The 18,575-nt window shown below is 37.4% G+C and overlaps 2 protein-coding genes and 1 long non-coding RNA gene across 10 annotated transcripts; 2 read left to right on the top strand and 1 right to left on the bottom strand.

The window, feature by feature from the left end:
• Window positions 1-1,158: 1,158 nt before the first annotated feature.
• Window positions 1,159-5,760, top strand: LOC140770489 (uncharacterized). Of its 5 annotated transcripts, none has more exons than XM_073111705.1 (9): window positions 1,159-1,438; window positions 1,556-1,638; window positions 1,713-2,130; window positions 2,988-3,086; window positions 3,194-3,259; window positions 3,346-3,411; window positions 4,167-4,605; window positions 4,782-4,845; window positions 5,273-5,760. In XM_073111705.1, exons 2-8 carry the CDS (start codon window positions 1,613-1,615, stop codon window positions 4,796-4,798), a joined length of 1,131 nt encoding a protein of 376 aa, XP_072967806.1. In that variant the 5' UTR covers window positions 1,159-1,438; window positions 1,556-1,612; the 3' UTR covers window positions 4,799-4,845; window positions 5,273-5,760. The 5 variants fall into 5 exon arrangements, with proteins under 5 accessions (XP_072967806.1, XP_072967803.1, XP_072967805.1 ...); XM_073111702.1 differs by having other exon boundaries at window positions 1,529-1,638; XM_073111704.1 differs by having other exon boundaries at window positions 1,159-1,638; window positions 4,782-4,832.
• Window positions 5,761-7,757: 1,997 nt separating this feature from the next.
• On the bottom strand, window positions 7,758-12,912 carry LOC140770163 (uncharacterized). 3 transcript variants are annotated; one of them, XM_073111194.1, is made up of 6 exons: window positions 12,728-12,912; window positions 11,560-11,706; window positions 11,289-11,371; window positions 9,336-11,201; window positions 8,706-8,859; window positions 7,758-8,632 (listed from the first exon to the last, which is right to left on the bottom strand). In XM_073111194.1, the coding sequence occupies exons 2-6, from the start codon at window positions 11,696-11,698 to the stop codon at window positions 7,962-7,964; spliced, it is 2,913 nt and encodes a 970-aa protein (XP_072967295.1). In that variant the 5' UTR covers window positions 11,699-11,706; window positions 12,728-12,912; the 3' UTR covers window positions 7,758-7,961. The 3 variants fall into 3 exon arrangements, with proteins under 3 accessions (XP_072967295.1, XP_072967296.1, XP_072967297.1); XM_073111195.1 differs by having other exon boundaries at window positions 11,289-11,368; XM_073111196.1 differs by lacking the exon at window positions 12,728-12,912 and having other exon boundaries at window positions 11,289-11,434; window positions 11,560-11,696.
• Window positions 12,913-15,135: 2,223 nt separating this feature from the next.
• Window positions 15,136-18,499, top strand: LOC140771174 (uncharacterized). 2 transcript variants are annotated; one of them, XR_012106118.1, is made up of 6 exons: window positions 15,136-15,440; window positions 16,235-16,380; window positions 16,460-16,592; window positions 16,737-16,800; window positions 17,082-17,232; window positions 18,359-18,499. It is a non-coding gene; the product is annotated as an uncharacterized lncRNA (long non-coding RNA). The 2 variants fall into 2 exon arrangements; XR_012106117.1 differs by lacking the exon at window positions 16,737-16,800.
• Window positions 18,500-18,575: the final 76 nt, after the last annotated feature.

Here is an 18,575-nt window from a genome sequence, read left to right as displayed (position 1 = left end):
TTAATTTTTTATAGGAAAAGCCAATAGGTTCTTAAAATTCGATTTCATTATCCATCTACAACTTGATATGAAAATAAAGGAAGGAGCGATAGGCCTCACACTTGGTTAAAAATAGATTGAACAATAAGACAATTATACTATTAAGCATATAACAGTAATAACAATCACAAACACCCATGCACAAACCGTGAGCTAGGACAGAAGATGATAACAAAAGCAAAAGCAAAAGAAAAAAAAGATGAGACAACGGCGACGACCACGGTTTTGATCTGGTCAATCTTAACCATGGCAACCACGGCATGAACTTCCATAACTCTTCACTGGACGCATTCTCCATCACCTTGGTCGTGATCATGGCGTTCAGGTGAGAGTCTAATCCGAAGTGAACAATCCACAGTTCACCAAGATGGAGTAGTAGTAGTAGCTTGACCCAAATGTGGTTGGCTATTAACGACAACAACTGCGACGGCAACAGGAAACATGGAAGGGAGTAGGAAGTCAACAGAGAAGGGAGAGGAAGCTAATAGAGAAGGGAGAAGAAGGGTGCTGTTCTTTGCCCAGAAGCAGGGGAGGAAGGAGAGAGGGACAGAAGACGAGATAAGGAAAAGAACCTCACCATGGAGAAGGAAAAGCTTTTCCTTTCTTCCAAACCAAAGAGGCTATGTCTGGGAGAAGGAGAAGACTGCCGACTATAGCAGGGAGAGAGGCTCCCTGGGAGAGGGAGATAATTTTTAAAACCGTAGTAGAAATAAGCTGCTTTGGTCAGCGAACCTCATGTGGGAAAGCTTCTGCCATCCTCTAGAGTCTAGACTCAATTCTACCATCCTCAAGATTTGTTTATAATAAGGGTTATTAAATTTAATCTCTAGTTTGACCAAATATAATAAAAAAAATAACTCTTTTAGATTCAACGATTTTGTGGATCTCTAAATTTATCTGTATATTAGTTAAATATAATAAAAAAAATAATTTTAGTTTAGATATAAAAAAAACTATAAGACGTAACGAATAAAAAATATTTTTTAAAAAAATTAAAAAATAGATATATTTTGTTTTGTATTACAAAAAAGGTTCAAAAATTTATAGTCATAACCGGAAACAACAATGATGGGAAGATAATATAAGATAATATATATATCCATGACCACCTCTTCACTACCCACGTCCCACGCCACACGAAGAGACTTCGCTGTCGTCTCCCTCCACCGGAATTCTACTGCGGTGACAGCGAGGATGACCCACAGACTTCAGACCCTCTCGGCAAGCGGTCCGAAGAACTTTCGCGATCTCCACTTCGCGACACCCGATGCGTCGCGACAACTTATCCCAAGCAGCTGAAGCAGGAGTTTCGCCTCCTCGTCTGAGTCGGTTCTAAGAAAACGACGGATTCCCTTCTGCTCTCGTTCACCCTTTCCCAATGATAACTAACTAAAAATAGGTACGGATACACCTCCCCTCTCTTTGCTATAAATGAACTCTTCGAACTCTTCCATACTGTATCTTTCTTTCTTTCTTTTTTGATCTGGAGATGTATCACTGTGTGCCAAACTTCGAGGTCCACTCCGCCGCTCGCGAGTTGAAGGTTGACGACGACGACGACGAGGATGCCCTCATGCCTACGAGTCTTGAGGACTTTGCGTAAGACACCGCTTCTTAGCTTGTTTAGATGCTTGCGATCAAATTCTTATGGTGGTAATTTGAGTTTGGATTAGATGTGAAACCGAGCTGATGGAATTGGTGTGGCGGAAGGGGCCGGTATTGAATCCGGTTAGTGGTGGCGCGCGGATACGGGTTCCGGAACCAGGCACGGCCCACGCGACCCTGCCCGTCCGCGCCGACGTGTCTGTGGCGGAGGTGGCGACCCGGCTGTTCGCCGAGGAGGATGAGATGACGTCCTGGATTAACTACCAGATGGGGGAGCTCGAGAACGGCAGCGGAGGCGATCTCTACAGCGGGACGCCGGTACCCCCGCCGCCGGATGAGAATCGGGCGAGGGCTTCGGGGGAGTCGACTGTTGTCGGATCGAAGACGCAGTTTACGAGGGATTCGGCGTCGAATTGGGATCCGACGTCGTCTTTGGGGAAGCGGAAGGCGAGCGAGGGAGACGAGTCCGAGTACCATAGCGGCGAGGTTAGCTTTAATAGAACAGTACTCTTGAAGTCATAAACTATTCTCTTAAAAAGGTCAATTCCTGGTGAAAGTATATTGACTTCTATTTTATTTATTTTTAATTCCTAATTATTCCCGTATGCTTTCACGTTAACCGTATATAAATTTTTGTATGCATATATTTATATGGTCCACACCAGAAAACTAATCTCTTCTGTAGAACTCACAATCGCCCACCTCCTCTTATTTCTCTGTTCATCTTCATATTTCAATCTGTATCTTTTTAATACTAATCTCCTTGTAGAGTAGTCGAATCTTATTCCATCTCATGTCATGGTATCTATCTCTGAATTTTTCTTCCATTTAAATGGTCTTTCCATTTGGGTCAGGCACTAGATTAAAACCTTACAAGTTGCTAAGCCTGAGCATGCAGTGTGTTTGATCTAATGAATCAATTCTGTGTCAGTTGAGTCTTTCTTGATCATTGAAGTTTAGGTTTGAATTTTTTGGGATTAGTAAAATGAACTTTTAAATGATTGCTTCACCTGTCTGTGGAAGCTTAATACTGCAAAGTTGCTTTTCTTCTTGCAGAAGGTAGAACATTTGGTCCACTGAACTGACCACATACACATCATTGGGAAATTAGAAGTATTATGTTATTCTATCTAGAATAAAAGAAATAAATCTCTTATCAATTTTACAATTAGGGATTCTGCAAATGGACTAGTTGATCTTCACTTTTAGCAATTAATCTTCTATGTACAGTCTCCTGCTAAGCTGTCCATTGAGCAGTCCGTAATTCCCATTCATCCATTCCTTTCATTCTTGTGCCAAATATTTATTTGTTGGGTTTTTTTTTTCTTACTTAAAAAACGAAGGATGATGAATTGGAATTTGAGGATGAAAAGAAAGACCGACGCCGATCTGTAGCTCCAAGAAGGTCTCGTGCTGCAGAGGTCCACAATCTCTCAGAGCGAGTATGTACTCGATCTTTCAGCTTTTAATCGTCAATTCACCCATATGTTTTTCTTCTTTCATATCCTTAGTTCATGTCAGACTCAGTTTCTTATACTTAACAATGCAGAAGCGCAGGGATAGGATCAACGAGAAGATGAAGGCCTTGCAAGAACTCATACCCAGATGCAACAAGGTCATAATAATGAAACTTTCTTATTTGGAACTATTCGGATAATCGTCAACTTCGGATTCTTATTTGGAACTTCTTCCACTTTTCAGTCTGACAAGGCTTCAATGTTGGATGAGGCCATTGAATACTTGAAGTCACTTCAGTTACAAGTCCAGGTACTCCTAACATATTTTCCCTTCTCTTTCAGACATATATTGTTTCTTGAAACAAATTTTACTTGCTTGAAGCAGTGTACGTAGAACTAGACTTAACAGGTGCAGTATTTTGTTTTGTTTTTGGAGATAATTGTAAACGAGAGAGATTTGTTAAATCTACCCGGAGTTTAATTTGTTCCAGCTTTTCCTGTCATTCGATATATTAAAGTTGTATTAGCTTTTGGGTCCGTTATATTCCAGAATGGTTTGCCTCTGATAGTCGATAATTTTGTCAATTGCACTGGATCTTACAGGATCTTTTCTGGCGTTTTATTTGTGTGTCCACTAGAGGAGCTCTATTTGGTATTACCACAATCAGGTGTGAGGCTTCCCTGTTGACCAACCTATGTCATGATTCTATAATTAATTTATCTGTAACAAGGCTGGCTATTTTGGTTAAGTGAATTTGTCTGACTCGTAGTGCTGATTTATTAAAGAATCACTTGCTTGGCGCTAATAATGGGTCTTGTTTGATCTTATTTCCTCTTGCTCTGAGCCTCACACTTCTCGGGCAAACAAAGTTACACCAAATTTTGATGCCCAAGTCTCTCTATTGAACCCTGATAGAGTCCTAGAGTAATAAATGAACTCTCATGGTGCTACTAGTTTGGTGTTTGCATTGGCATCAGCCCCAGCAGAAGCACTTTGCTGGATTAATCTGCACCAAAAGCAACTGAATTCAGCAGTGACTCGTAACTACTATTTCATTTGTGCAGATTATGTCTATGGGGTGCAGCTTGAACCCAGTAATGTTCCCAGGTGTCCCATCATTCTTGCAGCCAATGGGAATGGGAATGGGAATGGGTATGGGAATGGGAATGGGACTAGGAGTGGGGATGGGAATGGGGATGAACATGGAAATGGGCATGGGTACACGTCCAGGAAATGCCATGGCTACAGAAATGCAGAGTGGAGGTATGGGAATTCCGCTGCCACAATTTAGGTCTATATCACCATGCCTTCCTCTTGCCGAATCCACTCAGCCTCAGCCACTGATGACATCCTTCCATCCACCAAATTTCACTAATCTTGATCAGGCCAGAGCTCAAGCAAACAATCAGCATGCTCTGCCATTTAACTCCATGAGCATGCAGAATCAACACCCCGTTCAGATTCAACAGATTGGTGATCCTTATCATTATAGTATAATGTCAGGTGTGACATTTCTCCTACATTTTTTTCAAATTTTGCATCATTAATGCCTAATTGAAAAGGAAAAGAATGAAGTTTGATATGATACCGTTTGTCTAACTTATATTTTCAGTTGCTTTTGGCGTTTAGGTGGTGACATTGGAAGATTCCTAATGCGTTCTCTCTATTTTTTTCAACAGGACAAAATAACAGGTGAAGCAGGAATTAGCATAAAAAAAGGGGACATGAAGGTTACCAAACTTGGTACTTTAGTCTCTTATGTCTCTGTTATGTGCAAAGCTATGAAAACTCCATGATAGGAAGCTCCATTTCTTTCCTTTGCTTTCATCTCCATCACCAAGATTACACATGATACTTCCATTGCAAACTTAATATTTGATTATGTGAAAAGCAGAGCTTGTTAATGTAACAGATTAACAATGCATCCGGTGCGCAGCTTAATTCTTGCATTATTATTTGAAAAATAACGCACTTCAATTGCATTCATAATATGTTTAGAAGATCAACCCTCGCACTAATCTGTTGCTCTGTTGGCTGCATTCATTTTGTTTAACTAACTGGGAGTTGAGCATCGACAATTATGTTGTTTGATCATATGGATCTTTCATATAGATTTGTTCCAATTTCCAATTGGTTTGTTTGATGATTCTGCGCTTCTTCTGTATTGCAGGTTGTGCATGAAAACAAAAATTCCACTTGTTCAATCAAGAGGAGATAGCCTTTAAAATAGATAGGCGTTGTTAGGGCATGTACAACAGGACTTTAGGCTGCTAACAGCGGCCAGCTAAATTTTGTAGAGTAACGAGGGATCAAACAGTCGGCGTTAATAAAGCTGCTATCGGGGATTGCAGTGCAGCAAATCTCTAGTTAGGATATTAGAAGTTCATCTGCATGTATTTTACGTGACTCTATAGTGTCTGTGTGAGAAGGTTTCGACCTCTCTTCCTCTGCCTTTCTCTCGTCAATAGATGCGGTCAGATGGCTTTTGTGCAACTTTTGTCATCTCTCCTCTTGGCATGTGAGAGGTTTTCCCATGGTAGGTTTTAGGATGAAATTAAGACTTTGGCCCTCATCTCGTGGGGATACTGAAGAATATGTAAACTGATAGAATTAACCGCAGAAAATAGAAATAAGCAATGTAAACATGGCATGTTTGATTCTGGAATAATAAAAGAATAAATTTAAATTTAAATAAAATGAGAACTATTTCGAAATAAGGGACATCTTATTTGAAAAATCACCGAATGAATTGCCAAGTAGTTCGATCAGATCCGAAAACTGCAGTTTAGTGGTCGGTTGAAAGAGAGAAATTTAATAAAATAAAATGGTATTCTTAATTATGATAGTTGAAATAAGGGACAAACATAATTAAATTAATTTTGTTTATCTTTTTCTAGTTTAGTATAAATAACATGTAATTCTTTTTTAAGAAAGATAAAAATTGGTTTATCCATCTTTTATTTTTAGAATTTTTATTTAACACTCTGATATTATTCTGACATTAACTAAATTACTGAAATATTTTCATATCTATACTCCTCTATTATTTTTTCTCTTAAATTTTCTCCCAACCAGGTCACCAGGGAGATGAGAGAGAATAAGAAGATGAAAGAGACCGAGATAATTTAAGTATTTTATATAATATTTAGTATATTATAATAGAATTTTTATTTTACTTGTATCGCTTATGTCAACCTAAGATGTTAAATAAAAATTATAGAAAAGAAGGATCGGATTATAAAATTTTCAAACACGGAATATTATTTATAAAAAGTTAATATATAGGGTGTGTGATTTATATAATTTCTAATACTTCTAAATTTAGTTTATACCAAGTCCAATTGATGTGCTCCATCTGTAGAAAACAAAACTGTTTCATATCAAAACAACTAGGCCACCTCGCCCACGGAATACAGCAAATCAAAATTACTACTCCCATTGAAGTTAGCCATACTAGAGAAAGTATATAGTGAAAAGAATCGAGATTCTATAGTCTTACAGTACATTGATCGAGTAATACAACACTCCGACACCTCACATAAGCACCATTTTGGTGTCATGTTATATGAATAAAGATATAATATATATATTTTGGTGATGGATTATAAGTGTGTAGGCTAATTATAATCTGAGTCAAAACGTACATAAACAACACTCTGTAGACAAATTATTAACCCCAATAAATTCAGAGGCATTTGATATGGTGGTCAGCCAAAATTCTAATTTATTCCATGCAGGTGCTTGCCTGCCCTACGTCCTTTTCTTTGGTGTGGGTAAAGGAAAATACAGTGTGCTGCCATAAAGTGCATTAGAAGCTTATTTTCTACCCACAGAGAAAGGAGGAAAAGAAATAAACAAAAAGTTAAGAGAAAGCAATAGAATTATTTATAGAATGCATGCACAAGGATGTGATAGGAATTAAGTATGGTAAGTGCCTAGATGTATCTAATCAAGGACTGGAGGTGGACCAGGATGGCACTGATATGCTGAGTGACATGTGGCAATAAACTGTGCATATAAAACCAATGGGAACACAACCAATGAGGCAGAGGTTGACAGCTTTATACTATTTTATGTAAGGTCCTTTTTGTACTGGATTACACTAGTTGGCAACCAACACAGTAATATATTCTGGCAGCATATTATCACAATTCACATGCCAAATAGCCAATCCATCTTATAAACAAAGCAATGCTCAAAGTTATGTATATTAAAAAGAACCAGCCACAAAACCAATGAGTCCATTTTTTTTAAAAATGAGGCTAAATGCAGAGTGAATGGTACCATATGATTTACTCATAAGACTGTCAATTTGCATGGCTGAGTTCAATGTTCTGGTGCTCAATATAATAAGATATCTCCCATTGATTTCCTCCAGAGTGGTTGTCAAGTTGCATGGGAGAGACATGCACTGCTGTCTTATTCACCAAATTATACATTGAACTGGAGCTAGGATTTCAAGAAAAGGAGCACAGGACACAGAAAACAAATCCTGAGCCATGAGCATCAAGTTGATCATAAACTCTGTTGAGAAGTTCATAGTAACCAAGCATATAATCTAATATATACATACATACATATTCGCTTTCAGCTTCTAACATCAGTCTCCTAAGAACAGTAGTTCCTGTATTTGAAATAAATGAACGCTGATCACATAAGAAATCATTTATCACTCTAACATCAGAAGGAATCTCGTTTCGAGTAAGAATGATATATTGACCAAATACGTATTGAAACTTTAGCTAGGCAGTTACATGAATATCCTAAGCACTGTGTTATCACCACCAGTATTTTTTTCAATCATAATATAGTAGATAACAGGGCCAAAACAATATTAAGAGAAAAGTTCCTCGTAGCAGCTACCAACAACTCAGATCTAACATTGCTTCTTCAACCAGCTCTTCTAATATAAGCCCACATATTTCCTTGTTTAGATCATACATCTCAAACCATATCGTTTGGACCCACATCCTTCCAGTGATCTCCCTCTTTACCATCAAGTCTACCACAAGACTGCTGTTGTTAGACTCCCAGGTAAAAAATTTCTCAAATGAGGTCCAATTCCTTATAACAGCCCAGACTTCATCAGCCACAGAAGAACCTGAATCACTTGAGCACCCTTTACAAGTCCACATGCATGTGCTGGTCCATGGGTATCTAGCCAATAAGGTAGTCTGACCAATCTCGATCAGAGCTTTGTTGACAGAGTCATATAGGAGCCTCTCTTTTGCTCGCTTTTCCCTGATCTTTACTCCCTCTTCTTTGTCATCACAATGTTCGTCAAGCAGATATGGACTCAAAGGCCTGTCTGGTGAATACCATCTCAAATATTTTGTGCTAGAACTTTCTGCATCTAGGCCAGCAGACCACACTAACTTCTGAATGAATGCAAATCTCTTTTGTTCTTCGTCAGCTTTTGAGAAAACTCTCGAAAGTCTTAAGGAATTTGGTGATGTTACTTCAAACTGGGAATTATCCCATGACAGTGATCGAGCAACTGACTCAATTCTTGGAGACCGGGACAAAGTTTCTGCATGAATAGATAACCAAGTTAGTAAATGAAACTTCCAAATTTTTCTCGACGCGTATTTGTTTATCCTTACGTGGAGTTCCAGCAGAGGAGCTCTCAGATAACTTCTGAAGTGCATCCATGGAATCATCCATAAATGGTGCTTCTAGGACAGATATTGGGCTTGGCTGGTCTTGAGTATCGAGGAAGTTACCTGACATCCCAAGTTTGTCCATAGAAGAAACATCCTGACAATATGCAACTATAATCAGGAATATAAGAGGCAAAAATTGCTGAGCAATAGTTAGAGGAAGCAGTGATGATGAGTAATGACAGTAAATCCTTAAGCCAAAATAACTTGGGATACACCTAAAAAACAAAATAAGTTAATTTTAGAACATATTGGTCTTTCACATTCAGTTGCAATTTTCTTTTTTAACAAACTCTAGCTCTCAAATGTTAAAAAGTAAAGCATATTTTATGGTATGTCATCTGAGAACACTCAAAAGGATATGAAGGGAGAAGAAGTCCCATCAATCCTGTAACTGTCACAAACATAATGCTGGAAACATCCAACAATATAAAGGAGGAAACAGTCAGCAAATTGAGTTGAACTCATCAATATCATCTAAGTAGGGTAAGGTTCATAAAACAGGCTACATAACTCAAAAAGATACTGAACTGATGATAAAACACAAAAAACTAGGGGAAATTTATCTGGTACCTTGGTAGTGATTGTGCCCTTATCTGGTATATCATAATGTAAAGTTGCAGGAGCCTTTACAATTTTATTTTCAGGATCAGGTGACGTAGTCTGTTTGTATTGACTATTTAGAATGCACTGGTCTATATCATTATTTACTTTACCAACAGACAGAAAGCAGTTATGCTGGACCCAGTTGTTGGAACCTACTGAAGTGAATGGAAGAGATTTCTGTCTGACTGGTTTCTTATTCTTAGATAAGAATAAGTTTGAGACTGTCTCCATAAATAATGACTTCCCACTCTTTGACTTGTCAGCCTCCTTAAGGTTACCGCTCAAAGAACCAGAAGCTCCACAATTTAACCCAACATCGTCATAAACAGATGAACAAACTGGGAGAGATTTTGACCTCGATAAATTCTTGTTAGCATTCTCCTGGATAGATTCTTCTTTAGTCCAACCAGCACTCAGACATGATGTAGGTTGTATCAAGTCATGTTCACAGGCCCTGCTGCTTAATGTAATGGTCACATCCATCTCCTGTTCTTTCTTCACCTCAGGAATGGCAAGCATCTCCCCCAAAGTGCTTGAACTTCTTCGTGCTTCTTTTCCCTCTTGACTATATGCATTAGATGCTACCATAGCCCACCTTTCAGATAGCCGCTTCTTGGCTTCCTTAACTACCGATGATTCAGTTGAATGAGATGTACGGCTGAAGGATGAGACAGAGTAAGGACTTCCTGTTCTACTTTTATTATCGCATGAGTGATGTGAAGTTGGAGTCCCAATTTCCCAGCCATTTAACTCACTATCCTCTTCATCCATATTCTCACTTTCTGACCACTTGAATGAGCTCCCTTGCTCAATATATCCATTGGAATATCCAGAAGAGAATGGTTTCGCTCCTCTTTGCTTACATTTCAGACTTTCTCGCACCCGCCGAGTTATCTCCTTGGCTACTTCTCTTGATCCAGCAACTTCATCAGCTTCCTGAACCTCGTAGGATTCTCTACCTTCCACAGAAGTTGGTGAAGATATTGGAGAAGATGTCACAGTCTTGATGTCATGGGGTTTTCTGAGACTCGGCTTTAAGACCACTATTCTGGTTGGTTGCAATAAAACATGAGTTTCAGTAGGAGAGCAACTAGAGCTCCGGTAGTGGCCGCTTCTGCCATCTTCACTTTCACGTCCATCTAAATCGAGTTGTTTCCCCATGATCTTGTTGTCTTTCATCTCAATTATTTTTGATGGTTTTAGTACTGTAATGCGATTTATTTCAGAGGGTGGTGCCACAGTTTGAAGCTCATGTAGATGCTTTGAAAATAAAGAATTTGGTTCTTCAAGAAATTTAAGGAACAAATCTCTGTTTGAGCTCAAACCCTGGAGTGCTTCTTGGAATTCATTAGAGTGAAGAAGCTTTTCATCTGCGGCCATATGTTTTGCTTGAATAAATTTCTGACGAATAAGGTCCATTCTCTTCTCATAAGTGTTCTCCTCATATTTTCCCTTCACAGGATGCTTATGTTTGCTACTAATTCTCAAAGGCTTCTGCAAGATTTCATATACATCTTTATATTCCTTATTCCTTTGAGTGCATGATTGACGCTTGTGTGGCATTGAGTTTTGGGGATACTTATTCTCCTGCTGATTGCACCTCCGATGATCTCCTGCTAGACCATCTAATAAATAATCCTCCCGTGAAATACTTCTAGAAATTAAATCCGATTGCTGAACTGGCAAACCATCGAGACCCATTAATCTAGCAACAACATTTGGTGGATTCTGCTTAGACTCAGCTTCTTTCAGCATCTCCTGTTCTATGAGCATTTTCATTGGTGTTCCACCAAACCTCTTGTTAGAGGAGTTCTTCCATAGCTCACTGGCTGTCTGCAATTGTCATCGAAATCACAACAATGCATCAGTTTCCTGTCAACTGAAATTAGTTATATGGACAATTATGTTTTACCCACATACTTGGTTCTCCTTTCTCTGAACTGAAGAGGGATCCATCGGCATCTTCATGTTATCCAACCGATTTCTACCTACTGGAGAACCTGCTAATAACATTACTTAATATAATAGGTTGGTGGAGCATGATTTGCAAGTAGTGCATGAGACAACTTCACAGCAACATGAACCAGGAAATATAACAACATGTAGATAGTTTAGAGCGCTAAAATGATAACAGAACAAGTAAAGAGATTGACAAAGAATAAGAAGTTAGTGAGCATAAAGCAAAGGGTACCATCTCTGTGTGCTTTTTCAGTGAGCAACTTTGTTCCTGTCATTCCGGCACTCAGGTCAAATATGTTAATCATCCTTCCCATACAACTTACAAAAGGCCTTTGCAGATCCTGCCCCTTTCGGTTCTGAAACCCTTCCATTTCATTACCTGGAAAGGAAGAGAAGACCTAATCCATCAGAAATACTTGTTCCCCATTATCCCAGACCACAATACCAACATTGAGCATTACTTCCCAAGTTCATGGACCCAAAAATCCTAAAATCCTGACATGTATGAAGAGGAGCAGGACAGAATGGTAGCGATCGATCATAAAAATTCGTCATTTAAAGTAATAAAGTGAAAACGAATGCAAAGATCCATCATTTAGAACCAAAGATATGCTAGTTTGAAATTTGTTCCATTTCTGAGCAATAACGTAAGAAACATGTAACACAACCGTGAACACGATCTTTAGCCTAAAAGGTCTAAGCAAAATAGTCGATTTCAGCATATAAATTAAAGAACAGCAAAAGATTAAAAAAAAAAAAAAAAAAAAAAAGATGCTGCATTCAAACGCATGAGGGTTAGATTCGCCTACCACCTTAGTTGAAAGATTGCTAAGAAAGGGGAAGGGCAGAAATAGAACAGTCTGAAAAGGTTGGGAACACGAAAATAGAGAAGAAAAAGGCATCATAGCATATATGTATAGAGAATAACGTCTACTCCACGAGAAGCCACGGTACAAAAGCTGCATTGCTTGGAAAGGCTGGGAAAAAGGAAGGGACAAAGAATCTCAACGGCAACACCTGTTCCAACTCCAAAAGCTAAAATCTTTCCAGCAAAAATCAAACTTAATCTACAACCAAACGCATGATTCGAGCAAAAAGATCATGGATCGATCAATCAATCAAGGGATATGAAAAGTGATAACCTTAGCAGAGAGGACAACAGAAAGACCCATCAAAACCCTAGATTTGAACACAGGGAACAAAAGACAACACGGGAATCCACCAAAAAGGAGCTGCACTTTACAAGGAGAAAGCGATAGAACAAGCTGCGGGAATCGAGATCGGGAGAACAGCAGAAGAAGAGTAAAATCAAAGGCAATGCACGAAGAGACACACATGCCAAAGAATCTTTGACGACGTAAGAAGAAGAAAAGGGAGAAAGAGGAAGGAGGAGGACCCACCATCTCCGGCTCCAGAGGAAGGTTGGATCTATAGCTTCCTTCATGGCCGACCACTGGAGTACGGCGAGCGGCGCCGTTTGTTCGCCGGAATCCGGTAGCGGAGCTGGGATTAGTACTCTGGAGAAGAGATGGGACTATTGGTCGGAGCGTGGTGGAGTGGCTCAGTGATTCACGCGCACTGCGCACACAGGTAGCAACAAAGGCGGACGTGAAACGATATTAATTGGTTTGGTGGTATAAGGTGGGGCCTAACTGGTTTTTTCTTTAATATTTTAATTTTAATTTTAATTTTTTTTTTTGCATTTTTTGAGATAACGTAACGGTAAATCTTAATGAGATGCAGTTACGGGTTTCCTGTTGAAAGACAAGGGTCGGACAACAGTAGTATAGAAAGATCTCAACCTATATACGACATACGAAACTGGATCAGATTGGATTAAATCTGACATGTTCCACTCCTAGATGTTGATATTTGAATCTTAATATAAGAATAATTATGCCTAAATCTTCTATCTGTTACACATTTCTGCATAAACTCCCTAAGTTATTTTTCATAATATATCGACTCTTTTAATTATAAAACTCTTCAAAAATGTCCCTTATTGACTTATGGTATTTATCCATTAGATTTTTCGTTAAAAATACTACGTAAGCATCACGTGAATAATTTTACTCTCTAAGAATTATTTTGACTCTATATTAAGAGAAAAGGACAAAATAGTTATTTTTTATAATTTAGGATGTACTAAACCTAAATGTACGTTTGATGAGATGCACGGTGAAAATGAATAATAGTTCTAAGAACCTTAATGTCATTATATATAATTTTTTATTGCTAGATCTCATAAAATCTCTCCCTAAGATATCATTAAAACTTGGTCGAAAGGGTTTACTGGGGTTTTCTTAGATCTAACCTGTTCTACCTGATAGCCGATAAATGTCTTGTACCAGTGGAAGTAACTACCAAAATATATAAATAGGAATAATAAGAACACGAGGGGACATGTTGGACCCAATTTGATTCGGATCTAATTCAATTCTGATAAAAAAAAAAATTTCTTTAACCGATCAAGTTGGAATGATTTACAATTTTAAGTTTACTTATTTAAATTATAAATATTTATATTATTATATTGATGTGTTATATATTACTTATAGACATTAATTTTTCTAAATTTATATATATTTGACATACAAGTTTTTTTTGAAACTCTTAATATTTTTATGCTAATTATATCTAAATAAAAAATTATAATTTATTTAAAATTCAATCAACATCGGTTTAAGATCCAATTCTCTAACCGAAAATTATCCACCTTCCGATATCTATATTCAAATACATATTTGTTATGATTTTGGACTAGATTAAGGATGTAATTTTCAAAGAAGACTACGGATAATCTAATCATCAGATCTTCATGAATTTTTGATATATTGTCGCCCTTAAAAAGAGATTTCCAACTAATCTAAAATTGTAGAGTTTGGATGGCAAAATCTTGAGATATCGATCGAATAGTAACCGAAGGTCAGATAAACCCTAGCTTAATAGCTAAATATGTGCTAGGTTAATTCCTTAGCACGAGGTGGGAGAATGCCCTAATAGCTTGAGAAAGAAAATAAAGGCACAATGCCAATTTCAATTATTAAATTCAACTTAGGTTTACTTCATATATTTATAGAGGCTCACCTTAGGGACCTAAACAACTAAATTAAAATCTTAACAAACTAACCACACCAATCTTCCTTATCTTTTTCAATTAACCCTTAATTTCACTGTAAATAAATTCTGAATCAAGAGAAGTATATTAAATTATAGATCTAGAGGTTGAAGATCTTATCCAACTGATTTGATATTATTCGAATATTCATAGAATATTCTATAAATATTTTCTAAAAACTGCATAAAGCTGGATTTTATTAATTAAATAAAATTTTAACATACTAAGGATTTAACTAAATCATATAACTAAATAAGATAATTAAACTTAATTCATTGACCCTAATATCTTTATAATGTGATCCGATCTGATTCAGATCGTATCACAATGCAGCCTAATATCTCTATAATGTGACTCAATCTTATCCGGATCGTATCACAATGGTTAAGCATTATCGGATCAATATCCGATCCATCTTCAGCCCTACACGGAAGGGTAGGTTTTAGCTAAGGTCGATCTTAATCGAATGATGTCTGGCCATCTCAGAGCAATTAGACATAAAAATGATACACTGTATCTTTTTTATATAAAAATAAATAAGGGTTGATAAGAAATAATGAAAAGACGGTGTAAACCATAATAAAAACATTACGTAGGGTGTAAAATGAAGAATTCCTTTGAACTAGGTAGGCTACTACTACCAAACCGCCTCCCCTTTCGTCTTCCCATTTCCTCCCAACCTCCCTCCCTCCCTCCCTCCTCTTCTCTCCCAGATCGCGGTTTTGACGAGTCCGTGGAGAAGACGCTATCGGAGAACTCCGTCGTGCTCCAATCGGAAATCCGGTCCTCGTGAGTCCCCGATCTCCGATCTATGGGGAGGCACTCGTCGGAGATGAAGCCATTGTTCAAACCGATCGGCTCGGGTCAGTGCTTTCTTCTCCTTTCTTCTTCCAAGGCAATGCCATCGCGCGTTGGCGAATCCCGATCATTATCTACCTCAGTCGCATCTTATTTCGCAATTGGAGCGGATCTAAATTGGGAGATGGATCGTCTTGGTGAGTTCTCTCTCACTCTTTTTAACCTTCGTTCCGTTTTAATAGAATGTTCTTGCGAATATTTAGTTCAATTTGCACTAGTGGAGGTTTCTGTTATAATTCTTGATCAACGGGGAAGGTCGATTTTGTCATACCTTTTGTTTTTCTATTGGAAAATTGAATTATGATGCCCAAAAATTTTCGATGAGATAAAGATTTTCTTGCAAATATTTGGTTTAATTTAGACTAATGGAGGTTACTGCTTTAATTCGAAAATTTTCAATGAGGAATTCTGCATGCGAATATTTGGCTTCGATTAAGACTAATAAATGAGATAACTATTAATGCAGGGATATTATAATAATTTGATGGCCTGATTAACAGCCATCCATTTTTCATATTTCTCACAATCAGAATTGATAGAATTCTTTTTTTCTCGGGCAAAACGATAAGAATTAAAGTTTATGTATAGATGAATTTTAGGCATAAGAATGAATGGGTGATTTGTAATTTACCAACCAATCAAGTTTTTAATGGATGATTTGCGTTCTTTTAAATAAGCCTATCGATTTGAAAGTTTCTGACTACAAAGTAGTTTTAGATTAATGAGTGCTTTAATCCAATCATGCTTGGCCATCATAAAACTGGCACGAACCGGTAGTTTATTCTTTATTGTGGTTCGACTTGGAGGACAAGGTCTGAAATGAAAAAAGTCTCTCTTAAAAAGTTAAAACTTGTTCAAGAACGCACGATGTGGTCACCGTCTACCACCCCCTCCATCGGCATAACCTTTCTTCTCTTCTCTTCTATTTCAGATCTCGGTTTGAGGAGTCCATGGAGAAGGCGCGGTCGAGAAATCCGTCGTGATCTACTCCAAGATCCGGTTCTTGTGAGTCCCTGTTCTCTGATCTAGTTGAGGCACTCGTCGGAATGAAGACTTTGTTCAAACCGATCGGCGTAGGTGAGTGCTGTGTTCTTGTTTCTTCGTAGAACGATTCTTTCAAGATAGTGCAATCACTTTAAGAAAATGCGCGGTGCAGATCGACGGTGACCACATCGTAGTTATATACTCCGCGAACGTGCTCGTGAATCTGATCTTCGATCGATCCCTTCTCTAAGTTGGATCTTATTTGGAAATTGGAGTGAATCGGAGTGGAGATCTGGATCGGCTCGGTGAGTTCTTTTCCTTTTCTGTTGTAACACTTAATTCTTCTTTTTTTTTCTTATAATTTTTTTTTATCTATAGAATCATCATGCTGTTATAATTTTTGATAAATGGAGGAGGATTTTATGATGTTTCTTCTTTTCCTTGTGTAGACTCTGAAGGAAATTTCCAGTGAGGAATTCTTGCGAATATTTGGTTCTGTTTAGACTATTGGAGGTTAATTCGAAAATTTCCGATCAGTAATTTTTCTTAGCAATTTTGGTTTGATTTGGACCAATGGAGGTTATTGTTTTCTAAATCTTGGTAAATTGAGAAGTTGGGATTCGTGATGCTTTTCCTTCGTTTGTTTTTCTTGGAAAAGAATATAAAAGCAGTTTTAGATTAATGGCTGTCTTAATCCAACAGAGTAAGTAAGTAAGCCATAAAACTGGCACATAGTTGTATTTTATTGAAATCCATTAACAAATATAAGGATATCTTTTTGGTGACTTATTCAGAGAAAAGGGGCGAATTAAAAATAGTGAATGGCGCGGGCGATTCCCGACAGTTTTCTACTCCAAGAACTGGTGCTCGAGTCACATCCAATCGATCCCTTCACCTATTTCGAATTGGAATGTATGGATCGGAGTGGAGGGATGGATTGGCTCGGTGAGTTATCTTTGCTTTGTCTTATCTAAACCCTGTTCTTTTTTATAGAATCTTTACTGGTGAATATAGCTATAGTTCTTGATAGATGGAGAAGGTGGAATTCATGTGATTTTTTTTTTTGGGTACTTTTTTGTTTCCTTTATTTTAGAAAAGAAATCTGATGTAACTTCTTTTATAATGTTGGTCAATGTGCTCAATTTAGCTATAATTTTCTAGGAGGAAATTTGGACTCATGGTTGGTCACTGCTTTAAGTTTGGTAATCGGCAAGAGTGTGTTTTGTGGTATAGATTGTTAAGCCCATCGGCACAGTTGGTATAAGTCAGATATTGGCACATGGTATCTTGATAATTTCTCATGCCAACTCTTGCCAATGCATACCATTAAGAATTTAGCATATATTATTTTAAATAGATATAATTTAGGGTCTCTTCATCCCTTCTAATGCCTCTTTGTATTATGATGTTTGATTTATATAGATTAAAAATTTTAGAAATGAAAGAAAAAAAAATTAATTTTTTCAAAGTTATTTGGCCCAACTTAAAAGATCTAAGTAATTGGGGAAAATTATTATGAAATTAGAATCTGATTTGCATATATTACACTAATATTGTGTTGTTTGACTTTATATAGCCTTTAAAATGTATTTTGAGGCTCTAGTAATGTTTAAAGATTATTTTTTCTGATACATCAAGATTATTCATTGTGCCAACGACTCACCGACTTATTATGGTATTATAGCACGTACAGTGCTGAGCTAAGTTCGGCATGCTCCATGATTTTGGTACGGCAATCCTTGATTTGTGATTCTTTTGCTTTTTGGTTTCCTCAAGAAAGAGTTATTAATTCCATATTCTTTGTTGATGCATTCCGAGTTTTTAAAACAATCGTAGCTAGTCATATTATTGATTCATTCCACGGAAAGAAGGATTCCTTTGTAATGTCCTAAGGTCATTTCTACTCACTTCCATACGAAGATGAAGGTATAACATCACTTCATAGAGTAGAGAAGGTAATGATCCCAATAAAGTTTTGTTAACTTGTAATGTAATGTCTCAAGTTTATTACTGAGGAGATCCAATCATTTTATGATAATGTCTAAGGTCAATTTCATACATTTCCTTTCAGGTCTTCAATGAACTGAAAAGTTTCGGAAACACGGCCAGCATGGTATACTGATCCAAATGTATTTATAGGTATGCAGGAGGTATGTTTTATAGAAAGAAGTTTCTGATTGCATTATGGCCTACGTATTGCGTGGAGAAATATTCATTGCCTGCGTAATTTAGTTTAAGTTGACAACAAACTTTTGGAGTCCTTGCATGATTTAGGTTAACTTGGGATA

This window comes from Typha angustifolia, chromosome 11 (assembly GCF_048772165.1).
Source record: "Typha angustifolia cultivar Huaian chromosome 11, ASM4877216v1, whole genome shotgun sequence".
NCBI classification, from domain to species: Eukaryota; Viridiplantae; Streptophyta; class Magnoliopsida; order Poales; family Typhaceae; genus Typha; species Typha angustifolia.
This window is presented reverse-complemented; position numbering and strand designations above follow the sequence as displayed.

Bases quoted from the DNA above. Each gene is read 5' to 3' on its own strand.
- LOC140770489 (XM_073111702.1), top strand. From the start codon at position 1,529: ATGTATCACTGTGTGCCAAACTTCGAGGTCCACTCCGCCGCTCGCGAG. The intron at 1,639-1,712 runs GTAAGACACCGC...AGTTTGGATTAG, and splicing joins ACGAGTCTTGAGGACTTTGC to ATGTGAAACCGAGCTGATGG. The intron at 3,087-3,193 runs GTATGTACTCGA...TTAACAATGCAG, and splicing joins TCCACAATCTCTCAGAGCGA to AAGCGCAGGGATAGGATCAA.
- LOC140770163 (XM_073111194.1), bottom strand. From the start codon at position 11,698: ATGGAAGGGTTTCAGAACCGAAAGGGGCAGGATCTGCAAAGGCCTTTT. The intron at 11,372-11,559 runs GTACCCTTTGCT...TAATGTTATTAG, and splicing joins TGAAAAAGCACACAGAGATG to CAGGTTCTCCAGTAGGTAGA. The intron at 11,202-11,288 runs GTATGTGGGTAA...TGACAATTGCAG, and splicing joins TTCAGAGAAAGGAGAACCAA to ACAGCCAGTGAGCTATGGAA.